The sequence below is a fragment of the Egretta garzetta genome, unplaced genomic scaffold (genome assembly GCF_000687185.1).
Source record: "Egretta garzetta isolate BGI_Z169 unplaced genomic scaffold, ASM68718v1 scaffold442, whole genome shotgun sequence".
NCBI lineage: Eukaryota > Metazoa > Chordata > Aves > Pelecaniformes > Ardeidae > Egretta > Egretta garzetta.
The window spans coordinates 2108554-2128534 of record NW_009258961.1 but is presented as its reverse complement, the minus strand read 5'-3'; the positions used below and the strand labels follow the sequence as shown (position 1 = coordinate 2128534).

Genomic DNA, 19981 nt, shown 5'->3' with positions numbered 1-19981 from the left:
TCAATAAATAAGAATAGATCTGGAAAAGAGACACAGGAAGGTAAACCAGGAATTAAAACACAATTGAGAAGAAAAGGATTAATAAACCAAATGTTTTTAATAAGTTCAATGCAAAGTTAAAAGATTATTAGGTTGTGGTCATCAAAGACCTCTACAGATGAAAAATTTGTGATAGTGAACAGGATTTAATCATAATGAAATCTAGTGTTTGAAATCTGAAAATACATGACTTCTCACACTAAAAATAAAGTATCTATCACTGTAAGAATAATTAATTAAATCATTACCATATGAAATTTAACAAGAGCAAGTGCCGGATTCTCCACCTGGAATGGAGTAATCCTGGTTATGCATACAAATTGGGGGATGAGAGCAGCCCCAAGGAAAGAGGTCTGGGGGTTTGGCTTGATGGCAAGTTGAATATGAGTCAACAGTGTGCCCTGGCAGCCAAGAGGGCCAGCTGTGTCCTGGGGTTCATCAAGCACAGCATAGCAAACTGGTCGAGGGAGGTGGTTGCCTCACACTACACCACACTGGTGTGGTCTCACCTCAAGTACTGTGTGCAATTTTGGGCGCCTCAATGCAAGAAGGACATCAAACTATTAAGAGTGTGTCCAGAGGAGGGCAGCTGAGATGGTGAAAGGCCTCCAGGGCAAGACTTACAAGGAGCAGCTGAGGGCACTTGGTTTGTTCAGCTTGGAGAAGAGAAGGCTGAGGGGTGCCCTCATACAATAGGGGGTGCCCCCCTACAGCTTCCTCAAGGGAGGCAGTGGAGGGGAAGGTGCTGATCTCCTCTCTCTGGTGACCAAGTGATAGGACATGAGGGTATGGAATGAAGCTGCAGCAGGGGAAGTTCAGATTGGACATTAGGAAAAGGTTCTTCACTGAGGGTGGTCGGACGCTAGAACAAGCTCCTCAGGGAAGTGGTCATGGCACTGCCCCTGTCAGAGTTCAAGGAGCGTCTGGATGAGGCTCTTAGTCATATAGTTTAGTTTTAGGTAGTCTTGCAAGAGCAGGGAGTTGGACTCGATGATCCTTATGGGTCCCTTTCAAGTTGAGATAGTCTATGATTCTATGAAGTTATTTGTTTGGAAATGAATTGTTTTTTCTTAAATATTCACTTTTGTTCGAACACAACAATAGATTTTTTGAGGTGATCGGTGGGTGAAGGTATGAGTGGTCTGGAGTTTAGGCTATAACATGATTGTGCTCTGTTAGATGGTGCTTTCTTTACAAATCAATATCTGATTTTACACATTTTTCTTGAGATTAATGTTAAACCTACACTTAAGTGCTTAAAGAATTGGAAAGACAAATAATAGCTTTTACATCTCCACCTCAACAAATTTGATGGCTGGAGCAATATCAGATTTAATCCTAGACAAATTACTTGTGTAAAGTGACCTTTTAAAAGAAAACAGTATGACCACAGATATAAAATAGGTTAGAATCATAGAGTCGCTCTGGTTGGAAAAGACCTTTAAGATCATCAAGTCCAACTGTTAACCTAACCCTGCCATCCCACCACTAAACCATGTCCCTAAGCTCCTCATCTACCCGTCTTTTAAATACCTCCAGGGATGGGGACTCCACCACTTCCCTAGGCAGCCCATTCCAGAGCCTGACAACCATTTCTCCGAAGAAATTTTTCCTAATGTCCAACCTAAGCCTGCCCTGGTGCACCTGAGGCTATTCCCCCTCATCTCCTATCGCCCGTTACCAGGGAGAAGAGGCTGACCCCCACCTCGCTACAACCTCGTGTCAGGTAGTTGTAGAGGGCGGTAAGGTCTCCCCTCAGCCTCCCCTTCTCCAGACTAAACAATCCCAGTTCCCTCAGCCGCTCCTCGTATGACTTGTGCTCCAGACCCCTCACCAGCTTGGTTGCTCTTTGGACATGTTCCAGCAATGCAGCATCCTTCTTGTAGTGAGGGGCCCAAAACTGAACACAGTATTCGAGGTGCGGCCTCACCAGCACCGAGTACAGGGGCACGATCACTTCCCTACTCCTGCTGGCCACACGATTCCTGATACAGGCCAGGATGCCATTGGCCTTCTTGGCCACCTGGGCACACTGCTGGCTCATACTCAGCCAGCTGTCCACCACTACTCCCAGGTCTTTTTCCACCAGGCAGCTTTCCAGCCACTCTTCCCCAAGCCTGTAGCGTTGCATGGGGTTGTTGTGACCAAAGGTTCAGAGGGATCTGGTGTTTGTGAAATACAGTTGTGAAGATCTGCATTTTCAATACCTGGAAACTGGAAGGGTTTGAGAAATGTCTAATGCTTTTGTAGAATCCAAACTGAATGTACAATGAATTGAGGCATTTATCCAAAGGGATAAATAAAAGAGGACCAGGGTCCAATATCTTGTGGCAGTTCCAGCTGACATTGACTGTGTGTCTGTTTGGTTTGGATTTAGCTTCTATTTGGGGAATTGGAGTGCAGAACATTGTTTTAATGTTATAGGATTCACAAGTTTCCTGTTTTCTTTAGATTGAGTTAATAGCCAGCTTGTTTCCTCTACGCTCTCAGTTTTCTTCAGTGCATGTGTTGGCTGTCAAATAGATAAAACTGTAGAGCAGACAGGAGAATTGTTCACATTTTTAAAATCAATGTGTAATTAAGTATTTCCCTGGAGTGGAGCTAGACTTGCAAAATTGAACATGAATTGCTGGAGCAGAAAGTATTGAAACTGTAAGTGCTGAAGTGGCCCATAAGCCCACTCTTATTTCACTTTATAGCTTATAATAACAGGGTGTATAAAGCACGAGTTCACGTAAGACAACAAACAGCAATAATCTTCAACGTTAATTATGCATGAATGAAATATGCATTAGGCAGTAGAACAGAGTTCCAACAAAGTAGTGTTTTTCTCCCCAAATCATAAACAATAATTTCTGTTATGGAATAGTACTGAAACTAGGTATTTTGTACTAAATGTGCATTTCTAGATATCGATCGTTTACATTTGTAACTACTCATGTATCTGTCTTTTCTCTTTTAGATAAAAGAATTGTCCACAAGATCCGTTGCAAGCATTAAACCATATGATGGTAAGTACAAACTGTAAGAAAAAGCGGATTTTGTTTCTAATTTCAGCAGCTCGGCTGAAACAAATGTTACAATTCATTAAAAAATATAGACATCAACTTTACTAACTAAATACTGAAATCAAATCAGTACTGGCAATTTATTTGTGTTTCGCAGGGTGCTTACCTGTTTCCATGCCAATATTTTTCAAAGTTCACATTTTGCAGCTCTAAGGGCTTCTAATGTACAAAGTTGATTGCTTGAGTAGTGACGAGATGTGAAATCTAGCAACTCTATTTTGTATCATGTAAACAACTTCTGGCTTTGCTTTGTGAAGTGTAATTTTATTTGGTTTTTTCATGCTTGACTGTCCTTAGGCTGCAGAACTCACAAAAGTGAAAATACCAAAAGAGTAGACAAAATTGATTAATTTATCAGTTAAGATGCGGATGTTCAAAGAATTGTAGGAACTCTGATATTTTTGTCGGTGCAGTGCTTTAACATCTGAAGTCCATTACAAATAGCTAAATCTGATAATAGTGTTTTGGGATGCAGTCCTACACCACAAACACCCAATGGTTGATGCTGCAGTTGCAGTGACTTGAAATAAATCTATTGCAATAGATGACGACAGCTGGATTAATTGTAATCCCTGTTTGGAAACCATCTTGCTTTATTAGCAGGGCATTGGCTTGAACTGAATCTAACAGCAGGGAGTAGGTTAGTTTGAGGTGAGCATAGTAACAGTATGGCCATACAACTTCTCAGCTAGAGCTGGTCATATTCAACCACACTGAAGCACAGACCGTGGCGCCCAAGTGAGTTTCCTCCTAGGCCCTAAGCTGATCTGAGGAATGTAGAATTGAAGTGATAATTCGGTCCAAGGCTACTCTCTATACATGTTATGTATAGGGTTTGCACTAATTGTTACGAAGTGTGCATGCAGCAGATCCTCAAGGGGGAATACAGGTGTCGATCAGGCTAAACTTGACTAAGTAGCTGTGGGCCAGGGCTTCTTCCTGGGACACAGAGACAACATACAGACATGACCAAAGAGATATCTGACTAGGGCAGGTTCACAATGTAGTTCAGTGACAATTAAATTACTAGTTTCTTTTCCTGGTTCTGGAATTACTAAAAATGTCAAGCACCATCTAGAGACATACTTTTATGTTGTGAAGGACCAATTTTTACTTGTATTGTATTACTTTAATTACTTACTAATTGTGTTACTTTACTTTTACTATTTGTTTACAATAATTTGCCAAAAATTGTGTGATCTATAAATATGATTAAACATTGCAACATCTATTAATACATATCTGTTACTGTTTACTATAACACATTTACATTATTTTTTACATTTATGATATTTTAGTGAACACTACTTTAGAGCGTCTTGAAGAGTCTAAACCAAGTCTACCAGTGATGCATGGTAAGTTTTTTTAATAGGTGCAGATACGGTACTTTCAAATCTAGCACTCTGTCTTCTCAAATGTGTTGCTTGTCAAATCATAGCTGCAAGAGTAGTTACATTGAAAGAACGTAATTGCGGAATTGCTTTGCTGTATGCCAGCGTTGTGAATTCCTATGAAGTAATTGTAAAGATGCACTACTGAAAAGAATAAATTAAATAAAATAATTTGACAATGTTTCCTAGCACGTGTATAGTATTGGAGCAAATTAAATTCATTGAGGAAATAAAATTGTTTTCTTCTAGAAAATATGCTTATTTTCTGGTAGATGGATATGCTGGATAGGTATGCTCATAAACTGGAATTTGTATAGAGAATAGTGTGGAGGTGTTTGTTTATAAGTCTTGAAATATTTTTTTTTGCATGTGACTTCAAATGTCAAGGAGGAAAAATAGAGAAGACATAACCAGAATAGGCAGTTATCCCATTCAGATAGTTCTTCCAGAGTGTATCTGTAGTTACATATAGATCATGATTTAGTTGTTTTAACTTGTGGCATTGTGATATTGTTTAGTAGTGGGGGAAGCGATGAACCTCCATTTGTATTGTTTGGTGCTTTGTGAAAATAGTTTTCACTTTTTTCTCAGTATGCAAAGTAATGGAGAGTATTGTTACCATACCAATATTCTGCAATCAATTAATTCTTTACCTTCATTTCAGTAAGAAAGTAATGGGAAAAATGAACTTTGAGCAAATAAAATGCTTAAATGTTAAAACTATTTTATAAATTATGTGAGTTATTGAACTATAATTAAATAATTATTTTAAAATTATTCTTTCTCTTAGTTTTAAAACCTGTCAAGGGCAAGGGGAATGGAATTTGTCTAAGAAAAATGCACAGACGTTTTCCTTTGCAGCAAATTCAAAAAGTTCTGAAAAGGCATATGGGGAGAAGGAGCAGTATACAACAGTAGCTTTAGATAACTTGAGGAAGAATGAAAAACTGATGAAGTGTTGATTTAAAAATATTTATTGTGTAAAGAATTATTAAACTAAGGAAAATATTTGTATTATATGGTAAAAATACTTTACTAATATAGAGATTTCTTACTAACCTATGCAAGGTAGCTGTTCATTGCTAGAAACTTTTTAAGTGGAACTATATAGATGAAATGTTGTGTGGAGAAAAGTAATAATATATTAAATATAGATTACCAATAATAGTATTTTAAATAATCCCATTATTTTTCATTCAAACCAGCTTCATTGCACCAACACAGTAGTGCTGGTTCTAGCTAAGAGATCTCACAGCAAGTAGCTTAGCTATTGGCCTGAATTTAAGAAACAAGTTTTATGAAGAATATTGCTGTTAAGGGCTTACACACCACACTTGTCAAATATTGCTTTCTTAGTGCATTTACTCTCATTTGGACCAAAGAGGCAAACAGTTCTGTGAACATAAGTATTTTCTGTACTCTGAAAATCTATATGCGCTCATTCAGATCTTTCCTGATTTCTTGCTGCTCCAAATATGAAGTTTGTGACACCTTATGAAACTTCTCAAGATAGAAAAGGCTGCTCCTGCCATTGATATACAAAAGTTTCACTATCAGTTTATTATGAAACCTCAAAGAAGGTGTTTCCTTCAGATTCCTTTGCTGATGATTATTTTATTTATCTCTGCAGGTCTCTCTGTCTGTCCCCTTTCTTGCCTTCTGGATTTTTTTTAAACTTAACTTACCTAATTTCTGGATATAAAGGTTAGCAGAAATTATAGTGTCTTTCCCAAAATTTTGGCAGCTCCTCAAGGGATTGACTTACATACTGAATTAAGACATCAGGGCTGCATCACGTGCCATTATGAAAATGAAAGTGCTTGCTGGTAACTTCTGTACACAAATTTATTTAGCACAGAGCATCTCTGAAATCATATAGTTTTCCTACCAAACGATTGCCTGGATATGGAGTATCTTCCTTTTCTTTCTTTTTTTCTGTTTGAAAGAAAGTTATTTCTGGAAAAGGCTCTCTTATGTGAACTTAAGTACACTTTTCAAAGTTGCCTGGAAGCTTTTGCATCCTAAAATTAGTTCTGCACAGCTTAAATCTGCGCTATGAAAAGATAACCCAAATTACAAATGAGGTACCTTAGGTATAAAGTAGTGGAATAACTGTGTTAGCCTGGTGCCTTTGTGTTCGTGCTCCTGATTTCTTGGGAGAGCTTGAATGCCATCCTGGCTGACCATTCTTCTGTCGGTTTCTGAGCTAGCTGTAGGGTTTTGTGCAGACACATCTTAAGTCTTATCTTAAAAGATTACTTAAGTCTCACAAAAAGGCAATGGATTAATTATGGGGTTTTTTTAAATCATATTTTAAAATCAGACTTTAGCTCCTATATTACTCTTGAAATGTTGATACTTGTTCAACATTTAATCTTTCTTAGGTCAATAATAGTAGGTGGAATTGAAGACAGCAGTTAAAAAGCAAAGATAGTAATTAGATTGTCCATTAAAACCTATGATACAGTATTCAAACACGGTGTGGACTAAGGCCCAGCTATTGTTAGGGGCATAACTGAAGCATCTGAGGAAATTTTAGTCAAAGTAGTCTTCCTAGACAGTTAACAGAAAAAAGGGGCACCTTCAGATTTTGGTTCAGCTGAACTAAGATCTGAATTGCTCTTTGAAGTTGCCTGTGTGTCTTCATTGACTGTAGACGGAGTCTGAGATGACTAGGCTCCTAACTTAGAGGCCTCAGGTAAGTGTCAAAAATTTATCACGTTTAAGAATATTGGTTTAAAATTAATATTTGTGCTGCTTATGTACAGCATATGGCTTCCCATTGATTAGTTAGGAGAAAAATACATGAGGTGCATTGAATCAAACATGATGGGTCAAAATTACAGGTATCACAGATTAAGTCTGGCAGCTCTTCGAATGTGAAATTTGAGTATAGATTAAAGGATGAGATAATGACTATAGCCATGGCTTACATTCGTTACATCTTGAAGAAGTACAGCAATTTACAGCAAACAAGTTTTATGTTTCATCCTTGGTTTTCATATTGCAAGTGCAAAGTATGTGATACTCCACTATAGATAATGGTAACACTTCCATTTAGGCTAAAAGTACTTTAGCATTTCATATTTCAGAGTAAATAGACAGGTTTTCTCCTTTAAATATTGGCCAGAAGACTGCTTTTCCAGTAGTACTGTCAGAATATCGGGGGGGGGGGGTTTAAACTAGTAGACAAGAACAGACAAATAATATATGATATGCTTGAAATATACACAGCCTGAACTCTTCATTATTGTTAGATATATTCTTCTATTCCACATGCATAGAAGTTGTCTTCAAATAGTATTTAAAATTGGTATTTAATAATTTGTCAAAATATGCTGGGCACATAATTTTTCAGCAGTATAATTATCCACTGAAGAAATTAAGGCAACCTGTACTTTTGATATATCTCATCTATCTCTCCACACATACTAGCTGGCAGAAAAAATATTCTAGAAGCTGTGGGATGACACACACATCATTGTGGAGGTCGTATTAAGGTTGCTGGCCTTAATGATGGCTAGTATTAATATGGCTGCATTCAGGCCGGTGAGATATCGGTATGACCAGCCTTCATTAAGACTGGTATCGGTAGCTGCTATTTAGCCAGGTTCAAGCCAGAGGCTGACAGGAGCTGTTCTTTTGAGGATAAAGCTAGGGTTAGGTTTTGGACTGAGGCTGGTTGATGACATACAGTGAGGATGTGTCCAGAATTTGCCACTGGGCTAGGTATAGGATTTAGCAATGGTACTGTTTGTTTAAGGTCAGGTGTGGGACTGTTGGGGAGGACTGAATGAATTAGGTTTGGAGTTAAGGTGGTTCATGCCAGCGTAAGGAGTTGATTTATGACAGGGTCTGCAAAGGGCTGGTATCACCCAGAGACATCTGGTTATTGCTGAGCCAAGGTTTTACAGGGATTGTTGAGCTTGGGTTAGGGTTAGGATTAGGTTTAGGCAGACATCAATTGACAAACAAGAGTTATGGTTAAATTAAGAAGTATCAGTTATGCAAGGTAGCAGCAGCAGAGCCTGACTGAATAGGTTTAAGTATGACATTGAAATTTATCTCTTATTTCATAGCCAGGAAAAGGGTGGAGATGAGAGCCAGGGTTTAAGTTTTGCCAATGAACAAAGTATAACCGAGGTTGCATCTGAACTGCAAGACTGATGTAATCTTCAGTTCTACCAGTACTTTGGTAGTCCAAAGCAGGTTATCTGCTGGAGCACAACATGCCTCCTGCCTTGCTTCAGCCTCCTGGGATCCACTTACAGTAAGGCAAGGACACAGTTTGGGTGTTCATCTGGAATGGGGAACAGAGAAGTGACTAGGAGCAGGTAATTTATATCTAGATGAGAGTCCAAAAGGGAAGATAGCACTCTGTGTAGGTTCAACATTCAGGCTAGGATGAAAGCTAGGACTAAGATCCTGGCCAGCAAGGTCTGATGTTGAAGATGATGTAGAGTAGCATCCACTAGAGTCAGCTGAACTAGATTTAGAGCTGATAATTGACAGGAAGGTAACTGGTTATACTTAAGTCAGAAGTTGTAGTAATTACTTGTTTAAAGGCTAACATTGGATTGTGGCTTGGTGAAATTTTGGGCAAAAAGTTCTGATGAACTAGAGATGGTTACAATAATTCAGAGTAGTTTTTACAATAATTCAGTAGTAGATTTCAGTCTGCGTCAGCAGGGTTGTTTTAGATATGAAGTTAGCAAAGACTGCTTTGTGCAGATTTGAGGTTTAGCTGGGTAGTCAGACTTAAATTATTCCTAAAAATAAGCTTGCTAAATATTTAGATGCTGCTGATTTCAAGGATGCGCACTAAGGTAAGAGCTGAGAGGTCTGCTGAGATGGCTAGAAGCAGCACATCTCTGGTAAACTGAAGGAGGGAGCTCCTTAGAGGGGTGATCCCCACACCTGTCTATAAATCAGAGGAGTGGTGAACCGAGCTGCTTTTCTTACATTGGATTCCAACGTGCTGTTTAATAAATATCTCTTAGAATAAGTGTACAATAAAAAAAAAAGCCCACTTACATTGGAGAAGTTGATGTTTCCAGGTGTTGCACTCCCCCACGTCTTAGCATTCGATCTCTGTCGTCATGCAGTGAACAACGTTACACATAGCAAGTAATACGTTTTGGGTTTGCTGTTGCAACTGTTCTTTTACTGATTTTAACTTCCTCTGTTTCTAGTATATTGCAGAAGAGAGGCATGTACCTGTATGCCAGATCAGCAGACTATTTTCAGTTCTGAGTTCTGGGGACCAGGCTTTTCTTATTAAATTAAGTTTCTTGACAAGGGCTTGTGCAGAGATGAGTCAGCTCCTTTAAGCAGATTGCATCTGAATGAAGTACAGGTTAAAAAAGTATAGATTAAATCCAATTACACAGCAACTGGCTAACTGTCTAATAGGTCTAGCCAAGAAACTTGGAGGCCTCAATCCCTGTGCGGCTAAATTAAATGCCCTCAGAACATCTTTCATCTGTGCTTCTATCTCTGTCCTCCAAAATGGGCTCACCATAGGCTTTTGGGAATGATCCCAAACTGTGCCTGAACATTGTTTTGGAGAATGTTAGTTGGTGCAGGGCAACAGTGTGTTAGGAAGAGCTAAGAGCTTTAGTCGTTCAGTAGTGTGGAGGATCATATTCCAGTGCCCAGGAATGCTCTGGCCACTGCTAAATTTTACAGCATTAGAGACTGGAAGACCAGAAGCCTATTTGTCAATCGATCTCTCAGTTTTGCTTCTAAGTGTTCCCATAAAACATACTGACATCTGCATCTTGTTAGCATCTTGTGATGGTGTAAGAAGCATTTTCTTAGAGCTTCTTATTTAGTGCAAATTATATGGGAGCAAATCTTAAGTCTTGTAACCTGCTTGGAAAAGCAGGTGAGAGGCTAATAGAACCGCAAGTATGGAAAGCATGGAGAGAGCAGCAGCCATACCCAAGCATTTACACCACCAGTTTTAGTCCCCTTCACGTGCGGAATATTGGAGATGTGACAGTGTCAGTTAGCTCCAAGTGCTCATTTCATTGTCATTACCCATCGCAGTGTATCCATGTTTGTACCTAATTGTACAAGAAGTGCTGAAGAGGAGGCATCTTTACTGCAATGTCACTTCCTCCCCTTCTACCCATACAGCATAACAACCATTTATAGTGCCAGAGGTTTCTTGTGAAGGCTGGGACAAATGTATGTTGGCCCAAAATACTGGCCAATAAATTGTTTTCTCCTATACTGCCAGTAGTTGGATGCTGAAAGGATAGTTTGCACATTTCTCTGCATAAACCCTAGAATAAACTAAAATTCCAGTTTTTATTGAAAAATAATTTATTTATGGAAGGTGAATAGTAACATTTCAAAAACCTGAATTTTTATTAGTCTACATGGAAGTGTTGATCTGCTTGAGGGGAGGAGGGCTCTGCAGAGAGATCTGGACAGGCTGGATCAATGGGCCGAGGCCAACTGTATGAAGTTCAACAAGGCCAAGTGCTGGGTCCTGCACTTGGGTCACAACAACCCCATGCAGCGCTACAGGCTTGGGGAAGAGTGGCTGGTGGGAGTAGTGGTGGACAGCCGGCTGAATTTGAGCCAGCAGTGTGCCCAGGTGGCCAAGAAGGCCAATGGCATCCTGGCCTGTATCAGGAATAGTGTGACCAGCAGGAGCAGGGAAGTGATCGTGCCCCTGTACTCAGTGCTGGTGAGGCCATGCCTCAAATACTGTGTTCAGTTTTGGCCCCCTCAGTACAAGAAGGACATTGCGTTGCTGGAGCGTGTCCAGAGAAGGGCAACAAAGCTGGTGAGGGGTCTGGAGTACGCGGTTTATTAAGGAGCAGCTGAGGGAACTGGGGTTATTTAGTCTGGAGAAGAGGAGGCTGAGGGGAGACCTTATTGCCCTCTACAGCTACCTGAAAGGAGGCTGTAGCGAGGTGGGTGTTGGTCTCTTCTCCCAAGTAACAAGTTGCACCAGGGGAGGTTTAGGATACTAGGAAAAATTTCTTCGCCAAAAGGGCTGTCAAGCATTGGAACAGGCTGCCCAGGGAAGTGGTTGAGTCCCCATGTATTTAAAAGATGGGTAGACGAGGTGCTTAGAGACGTGGTTTAGTAGTGGACAAATACGGTTGGGCTTGACGATCTTAAAGGTCTTTTCCAACCAAATGATTCTATGCTTCTATGATTTTATATGAGCATTTTCATGCATCTGTTATATCTGAAGTCTACAAAGTTGTAAATAAACTACTCTGGCTTCATTTATATAAAGCAAATTGTACCTGACAGCCTGTCAAATGGTAATTTCAATGTGTTTAGGAAGCTGTTTTCAGCAGAGGACATTTCAAGATTTCTTCAAAGCACATGATAATACTGAATCTCACTATATTGGAGTGATGGAAGATTTTTTAAATTGGTTTTACTGGAAATTATCATATATATATATATATAAAATTTTTCTATGTCTTGCATGTATGGACTCAGTACTTAATAATTCCCTGGAATAATGAGTTAATATATTTTTTCCATATGTTTTTGAGGATTTGTATGTATGTCCATTTTACTTGCCTTTTGTAAACTTTTAGTATCAAATTGTACATAAACAATATTTTAAAATAAATTTAAAAATCAAAATGTTTCTTATGAGAAATGAATGACAGTATTCATTTACATAATCCTAGGTGGCCTTGTCATTGTAGATGCCTAAAAACATCCCACATGGCCTCAGGGTGCCATTCCAGAAGGGCACTGTTTTTTCTACAGTTGTGTGACCTATCAGCCAGCCTTGTGCTGATGGCTTAAAAACTCTGATACTATGACACTAGACACCCATGTCTGGGCAGCTGAATCACTCCTGAAGTGACTATTGTATTAGGGTCTCCTCTACAAAAATGTACCACCAAGGCAGTGAAGAGTCCCGCTGCATTGGGTTTGTGATTGTTAGGCAGGTTGTCAGCAATCAGGAAAATTGACGTCAGTGTGTTTTTTTGCCTAACTTTCCCACTCTGGACCTTGACCTTCTTCTGTCCTGTTTGTCTGGTGTTCCTGTTCTTCCTCGTTATTAGAGCAGGCACCCTTGGTGCATATGCTGGAGCCCATAGAGGAGCTTTCAGAAGAAGAAAAAGGTAATGGTTGATTCAGCTCAAAATGTAGTGGCATGTGTTTCTGGAAAATAAAAATGTAAATATTATTTCATACCTACAGTATTTTTTTCATTGTATGAGTATGCTTATGTGATTTGGGTGGGAACATTCCTTGTTTGTGTCAGTCTCCTGTTTGCTATCGGTGCTTGTAAATACTATGATTTCCTTATCCATGTTCAATGTTTTTATGGAAAGCTGGCTAACTCTTTAAGCAGGCATGTTCCACATGTCTAAAGGCACTTGAGCTAAGCAGAGCAAAACTGTTTGATGGGGAATACCCCCTTACTAGGAAATTTTTGGTGTTGATGCTATTGCAATGTATGGTTACTTTTTCAAACTCTGCTTAAGAGGATAAAGAGTATAAGAGGTGCTTAGGGACATGGTTTAGTGGTGGGATGGCAGGGTTAGGTTAACAGTTGGACTTGATGATCTTAAAGGTCTTTTCCAACCTAAATGATTCTATGATTCTAAGAAGGAACTTGGTGGTGGAGGTTGAAATGGTGCACTTCCATAGATGCACCAAAGATACTTTTGCAAGTAATCTAAGTTACATCTACCTCTAAGCAGCCACAGCTCCAGCAAGGGTTGTGCAATTCTGAATGAAATTACATAGCCCAATGTTGGCAGCTGTTCTTCTGCTTCACCTGAGGAAAACTTGAAGAAGGCCACAGTTACAGTGACAGAAGAGAAAGCATTGGTTCATCCTGCAGGGTGTTCTTCTCCTGAAGAAGTCTAACAGTACTTTAGATGAAACATGAAATAGCTGAATAGCATAATAATCTGTACTGTGTGCAAAAACCAAAATCAGTCTTGAAACTTACAGCCAATGAGTTTAAATTTTGAAGGAATGATGCTGTTTCAAAACCAAAATTGTTGTTTGAATACATCTGGGCATAAGTGAGAGGTTTCCCCAGGGAAAATCCAGTGACTTTGAACAAACTGAAATAAAAGACTGCTCGCATTTTTGACGTTCTTTCCGCTCCTTCTCTTGCTTGCCATCTTGTCTCTTGATGGATTGTCTTTGATTCTTCTGCTGTGCCTAAAGGCATGGCCTGCAGTACAAAAGAGAGAAAGAAAGAATGCAGTCTGAAAAGATAGACCAAGATTTTTTTTGTTTTCAGTGACAGCCATTTGTAAGGGAGAGTGTGAAAATTCTTGACTTTGCAGAGTATTGCATAGGATTGTGTAGGAGCTGAGACAGTGGACCAAACTTAAGGTCCCTTGTCTCCAAAGTTGTCAAATCTAATATTTAGGGGTTTTTTTAAAAAACAAAAATTAATAAGAAACCAGGTCCTTAAATAGTTGGCTCCAGCAAAGAGGATTTGGCTTGAGTTAATTAGCAAGAATTAATATTGTCATTAATTAGGATAATGCTGGATAGTCTTGTTACCCATATTAGTATGTAATAATTATGAATTTTTAAGTGATTTAAAATGGATCTATTTTATTGTAAGGATTAACATCTGAAAGGAACAGGATTTTCAGAAGGCTCCTTGGAGCTTTGTGCTTTAAAATGTCTCATGTCTGGCTTTGTGGGAAGATTTCCTACTGCATTATGCACCTTTTCCTGATTGGGGATGGTCTGATAGCCCTATGTTTCCACACCGACCAGTAGTTTGCCTCTTCTAGGACTCAGCTCTCCAGGCAAATCACTTTTCATCCCACCGCTGTCAATGACTGAATTGTCCACACAGTTCCCAAAGCCAGTTAAGATTTCAGCCAGATTCTGTACTCTTCAGCACAGGTCTCTTAGCATGGTAGCTGCACACTTTTTCAGTTTTCATTACCTACAGTTCTTTCCCAGATCCATCAGAAGCCACTGCCTCAAAGCAACCTAAATATCATTTGTGTATCTTAAGGCTTTTTTGGCTCCTCTTCAGGGTGCTTATCTTTCCCTTAAACAAAGACAAAAACTAAATGGAACTGCTTTTTAAGCAATCATTGTTTAAAAATAGGAAAAGTTTGTTTTGAAAGAAAACATTTGGAAGTCACAATATGGAACTATTCCTTCATTGACATCCTTGTCTGTGGACTGGCAAATGACTCTGCTGCCCTGTAAGGCATACTGGAAAGAGACAAACTCCTGCCCAAGATTTACCTTTTACTTCAGGGGGTGAAGTTGGGAGTGTGCTTTACAGCATGCTTTCCTGGGATGCTGCATACCCCTCTGTGCATTCTTTGACAGCTTTGCTGACCGCTGCCAGACAGAAGCTACCATGGTCCCACTGATTATTGGTTCACTTGGTATAAGTAGTATTCGGTAAAACTTTGTCTTGCCAGAGACACTTTATAGGCAGGTTCTAAATGGGTATGTTTTGTGTCTTTACTCCTTTGTATAACCCTATAATACTTTGGCCTAACTTAAATGTCAGTCTTTAATTTAGATGGAAGAATCTGTCTAGATGATTCTTTATTACTTGCATAAGAGTTCATGGCATTACTGACACTTAAAGCAAGGAAAAGAGAGAGAAACTTCTTTGTCTGCTTTTAAGTATGTATGATGTCATAGACCTGCATGGAAGAAAACACGACACTGAACTTTGTCCTTGAAAGAGTTTTGAAGATAAGTATTCTCCATCATGTATTTTCTGTGAAATGGTCTGCCTCAGACTAAGGTTTTGTCTTTACCAAGACTTCTGAAAGCGTTAAAACTTTCCAAAGATTTTGTTTCAGTAGGTGTTTTTTATCAGAGAACATTATGTTGTGTGAAACTTTTCTTGAGAACAAGTTTGTCATATTCCTCTTCTAATTCCTGCTAGAGTTCAGCTTTGATTTGAAGTATCACTTTTAGAGAACTTAATTACCAGAAGGTAGTCTTTCTTTATCAGAAGTTTCCAAGGACTGTTCTAAAAGTAAAGATCTTTGTTGCTAAATATTCAGCCATATATCTTTACAGTGATTCTGTAACAAGAAAAATAAATAAAAGATACTTGTGATGGTGAGTACAAGGTGCTGAGGTATAGATTCCAGGTGAGCTGACTTTTGTAAGCTAGCCCAGGATTTTAAAAAGAATACAACTCCATGTAGACAAAAAGTGTGCATGTATCTCTATAGTGTTTCTAAAAAATGCATGCTTCAGTGCAGTTTTTAATTGTCTCGTGTACTGTGGATTTTTCAAATGTCCCTTAAATGCATTTTTCCATTCTTATTTCAGAAATTGAGAAAGGTGATCATAAAACAGTTAGAAGTAACCACTATTTAATAAATGCTTTGAAGACTGATCCTTCTTTAACTAAAGAATTACGAGTTGTTTTGGAGCAAGCCCTGGAGGAGAAGCTTGAATCCTTGGGAATTAAAGCAGTAAGATTATTTTGAGTTATTGAAAATAAATTGTCCCGCTTTTTTGCTATTCTTTTTCACTCCTGTACCACAACCCTCAACCTATAAAATCCAAAGCTAAATTTTCACATGTTATAAATAAGTGTAATTCATTAACCTGAGAGGATGTTCATCAAATTACAGTTGTGGAGGATAAGGCTACACCTGTGAGCTGTGTTACCAACTTTTGTGATTTTTCTACAAGCTTTGTGATATTTGAAGTTTAAAATCATGTATATGATTGTAGGATAGAAATCCCAGAACTAATAGCCCCTGTGTTTACAATACAATTTGTTTCCTTAGGGTGTTCGCGGTATCCCAAATGAGCGCTTAAATAAAATTTTGCGTGCTATTCAATCTGCTAGAGAATGCAAACAGAAGCAAGAGCCTGACATTCAGCGAATTCGAGAGCATCTTGAACGCCAAGTTAGCTTTAGGGTTGAAGAGAAATCGTCATCTTGTAATAGACCTGTTTCCTGTCCTCAGCTTCCTTCTGAAGGTTAAAATGTTTTTTGTTTTTTTTTTTCATTCTCTTACATTTTATAACTCCTATTTAAGGTTTTATTTAGCAACATTTCTGTATAGCTGCTTTCATATTTTTTCATATAAATATTCTATAGAATTATGGCCAACTAAACAGTTTCCTTTAAAGGGTTCTTGACATTGTGTTTAACTGCAGAAATCTTAGCTCCTGTGTTGACCAGATATGTGGTAACTCTGAACTGCTTTGAAGAAAAAAATTACTTTTTTTTCTTCTTTTTTGTAAAACTAAAATCCGCAGCAGAGACGTCTTTAATTTTAGAAATTAAATATAAAAGATACCAAACATAATTTCTAATAATGAGATAGATAACTTCTCTTGTAGATAAACAGAAGTTCAATCAGTTAGGAATTCCCTCATCTGCCACACCACAAAAAACAGTAAAACGGTCTTCAACAGCTGTCCGCCCAGCTGAACAAAGAACAGCAACCACTGAGAATACATCTACACCAAAGTAAGAGATGCTATTCTCATAGTATGCATACCTCAGGTAACAATCCTATGGGTTTGGGTTTTTGTGACTGATGTGAATATTTCCTGCTAATATCGTAAGAATTGAGCAAAGAATTCACATTACTTCTCTATAAACTTTATGCTTACTTAGTTGACTGTCAGTCTTGAAATAACTTGTCTTGTTATTTTTAGATCCAGGAAGCTTTTTGGAAATGGAGTTTCCAGAAAGACATCTAGTATCACGTATGTTTTGTTCTTTTGTATTTTTGAAGAAAACATTTCTGGTGACTGAATATTCACATGCTTGCTGTGCAAAAGCTACTCTTGAGCTGAAATTGTAAACACTTTCTGGACTCTATATTTCATACTTTGATTTAAAGTATTATTCCATTTGAGTCTGTTGTTATAATCCCTGAAAGACAGCATGTTCTTCTCTCAGCAGATGTTTTCTTTGTTGTGAACCACAGAGGGACATTCAGTAAAATCGGGTAGTATCGCTTCCTTTAGTTTTGTTCTCAGATGCTTTTTCTGAGCCTGTTAAAAGCATTTAAAGACTTTGGTGACCTTATTTTTTCAGTTTGTCAACATTTTCTTACTATGACCAAAATTAAACACAATATTCCAGATTCCACTCACATCAGGCACATTACTTTGTAATTTTCTGGGGAGTAAGTCAGGCCAACCAGTGCGGCAACAAGTGTTCCTTAACTGTCTCCCAAGATGTGAACCAGAAGAGCAACCACCTCAAGTGTGTGTATACAAATGCACACAGTCTGGGAAACAAGCAGGAGGAACTGGAGCTCTGTGCCCGGTCAGAAAAGTTATGGTATCATAGGAATAACTGAAACGCGGTGGAAGAACTCACATGACTGGAGGATTGCAATGGATGGCTATAGGCTGTTTTGTAAAGACAGGCAGGGAAGAAGAGGAGGCACCGTCACGCTCTCTGTTAAGGAGAACCTTGAATGTATAGAAGTCAACTATGGCAATTGTGGAAGCCCTAGTGAATGCCTCTGGGTCAAGATCAGACTGGTCATCTCCAAGAGGGATCTTACAGCAGGCATCGGCTACCAATCCAAACCAAGCTGGTTCTTCCGGGTGACTTCAGCTACCCAGACATTTGTTGGGAGAACAATACAGCAGCTCGCATGTCATCCATCAAGTTCCTGGAATGCATAGAGGACTGTTTCCTCATACAAATGTTAGATGTGCCAACAAGGAATGAGGCACTGCTGGACTTGCTATTCACAAACCAAGAAAACCTGCTTTGTAATATCTTGGTTAGTAACAACCTTGGCTGCAGCAATCAGAATACTGTGAGTTTGGGGTCCTGCTGAGCAAGCTGAAGGTTAGTACTAAAGACAAAGGTTTTTTGAGATTTTAGAAGAGCAAAATTCAGCTCTCTCAGAGCTCAGCTGGGAGGGATTCCGTGGGATGCTTCCATGGAGGATAAAGGAGATAGTGAGTGCTGGGGGTTCTTCAAGAACGCTCTCCTGGAAGCACAAAACCAGTTTATCTCCTATAAAGGAAAGGGAAGTAGGTGGAGCAAGAGGCACCCTTGGCTCAACTGCAAGCTCCTGGGTCTGCTCAATACCAAAAGTGTACCAGAGATGGAGAAGTGGAAGATTATCCATTGAGAAGTACAAGGACATTGCCAGAGTGTGCAGAGATGCAGTTAGAAAAACAAAAGCCCAGCTTGAATTGAAACTGGCCAGAGATGTCAAAAATCACAAGAAAGGGTTCTTCAGGTGTGTAAAAAACAAGCAGAAACAGAAGGAAAACATAGGCCCACTGTTAAACAGAAGAGGTGAATCGGTCACCAACAATGCTGAAAAGGCAGAGGTTTTCAACACTTTCTTCACCTGTCATTACCAGCACTGTTGGGTCCCAGGCTTTGGGAAGGAAAATTGAGGTTGATCCAAACATAGACCACCATCAGTGAAGGAAGAGTTAGTATGTGAATTACTACAGGAGCTTGACCCCTACAAATCGATGAGCCCTGACACCATCCACTCAAGGATGTTAAGACAGCTGGCTGATGTCATTGCGAGGCCACTCTCCATAATCTTTGAGAAGTTGTGGAGATCAGGGGATGTTCCAGAGGACTGGAGGAAGGCAAATGTTACTCCGATCTGCAAGAAGGGCTCAAGGGAGGATCCGGGTAATTACAAGCCCATTAGTCTTACTTCAGTCCCCAGGAAAGTTATGGAACGAATTCTCCTGGGGGCCATCACAAGCCAAATGAAGCACATGATTGGGAAAAGCCAACACAGCTTCACTAAGGGCAGATCGTCCTTGACGAATCTGGTGGCCTTCTATGATAAAGTGACCTGCTTTGTTGACATAGGGTAAGCGGTGGACATCATCTACCTGGACTTCTCCAAGGCTTTCAACACAGTTCCCCACAGCCTCCTCCTGGATAAATTGATGCATTATGGCCTAGACAAGTGATGTGTGCAGTAGGTGGGGATTTGGCTGACAGGCTGCACCCAAAGGGTGGTGGTAAATAGCTTTTTCAAACTGGCAACCCATCACAAGTGGGGTCCCCTAGGAATCGATATTGGGCCCAATGTTATTCAATATCTTCACAAGAGATCTTGATGACAGGACCAAGTGTAACCTGATGAAGTTTGCAGACAACACCAAATTGAGTGGGGAAGTAGACACTCTGGAATGGAGAGCCACTCTACAGGAAGACCTGGATAGGCTGGAAGAGTAGGCTAACAAGAACTTTATGAAGTTCAACATGGACAAGTGTAAGGGCTTGCACCTGGGAAAACATGCAGGAGTGCAGCACAGGCTGGGATCCACCTGGCTGGAGAGCAGCTCTGTGGAAAGGGACCTCGGGGTCCTGGTGGAGAGGAAGCTCAATGTAAGTGAGCAGTGTGCTGCTGCGGCGAAGGCGGCCAATAGGATGCTGGGTTGCATCAAAAAGGGCATCACCAGCAGAGATAAAGAAGCCATTATCCCACTCTACTCAGCGCTTGTCAGGCCACACCTGGAATACTGTATACAGTTCTGGTCCCTGCCATACAAAAA

General features: G+C 39.6%; 1 protein-coding gene across 1 annotated transcript in view; it reads left to right on the top strand.

Moving 5' to 3' along the window:
- Positions 1 to 19981, top strand: part of DZIP1 (DAZ interacting zinc finger protein 1) — a 41143-nt gene that overhangs the window by 13589 nt on the left and 7573 nt on the right. The window contains exons 9-15 of the mRNA XM_035890191.1: positions 3002 to 3050; positions 4406 to 4462; positions 12553 to 12612; positions 15785 to 15930; positions 16252 to 16447; positions 16814 to 16943; positions 17135 to 17185. Of these exons, the coding sequence (XP_035746084.1) occupies positions 3002 to 3050; positions 4406 to 4462; positions 12553 to 12612; positions 15785 to 15930; positions 16252 to 16447; positions 16814 to 16943; positions 17135 to 17185 (689 nt within the window). The remainder of the gene's footprint in view (positions 1 to 3001; positions 3051 to 4405; positions 4463 to 12552; positions 12613 to 15784; positions 15931 to 16251; positions 16448 to 16813; positions 16944 to 17134; positions 17186 to 19981) is intronic.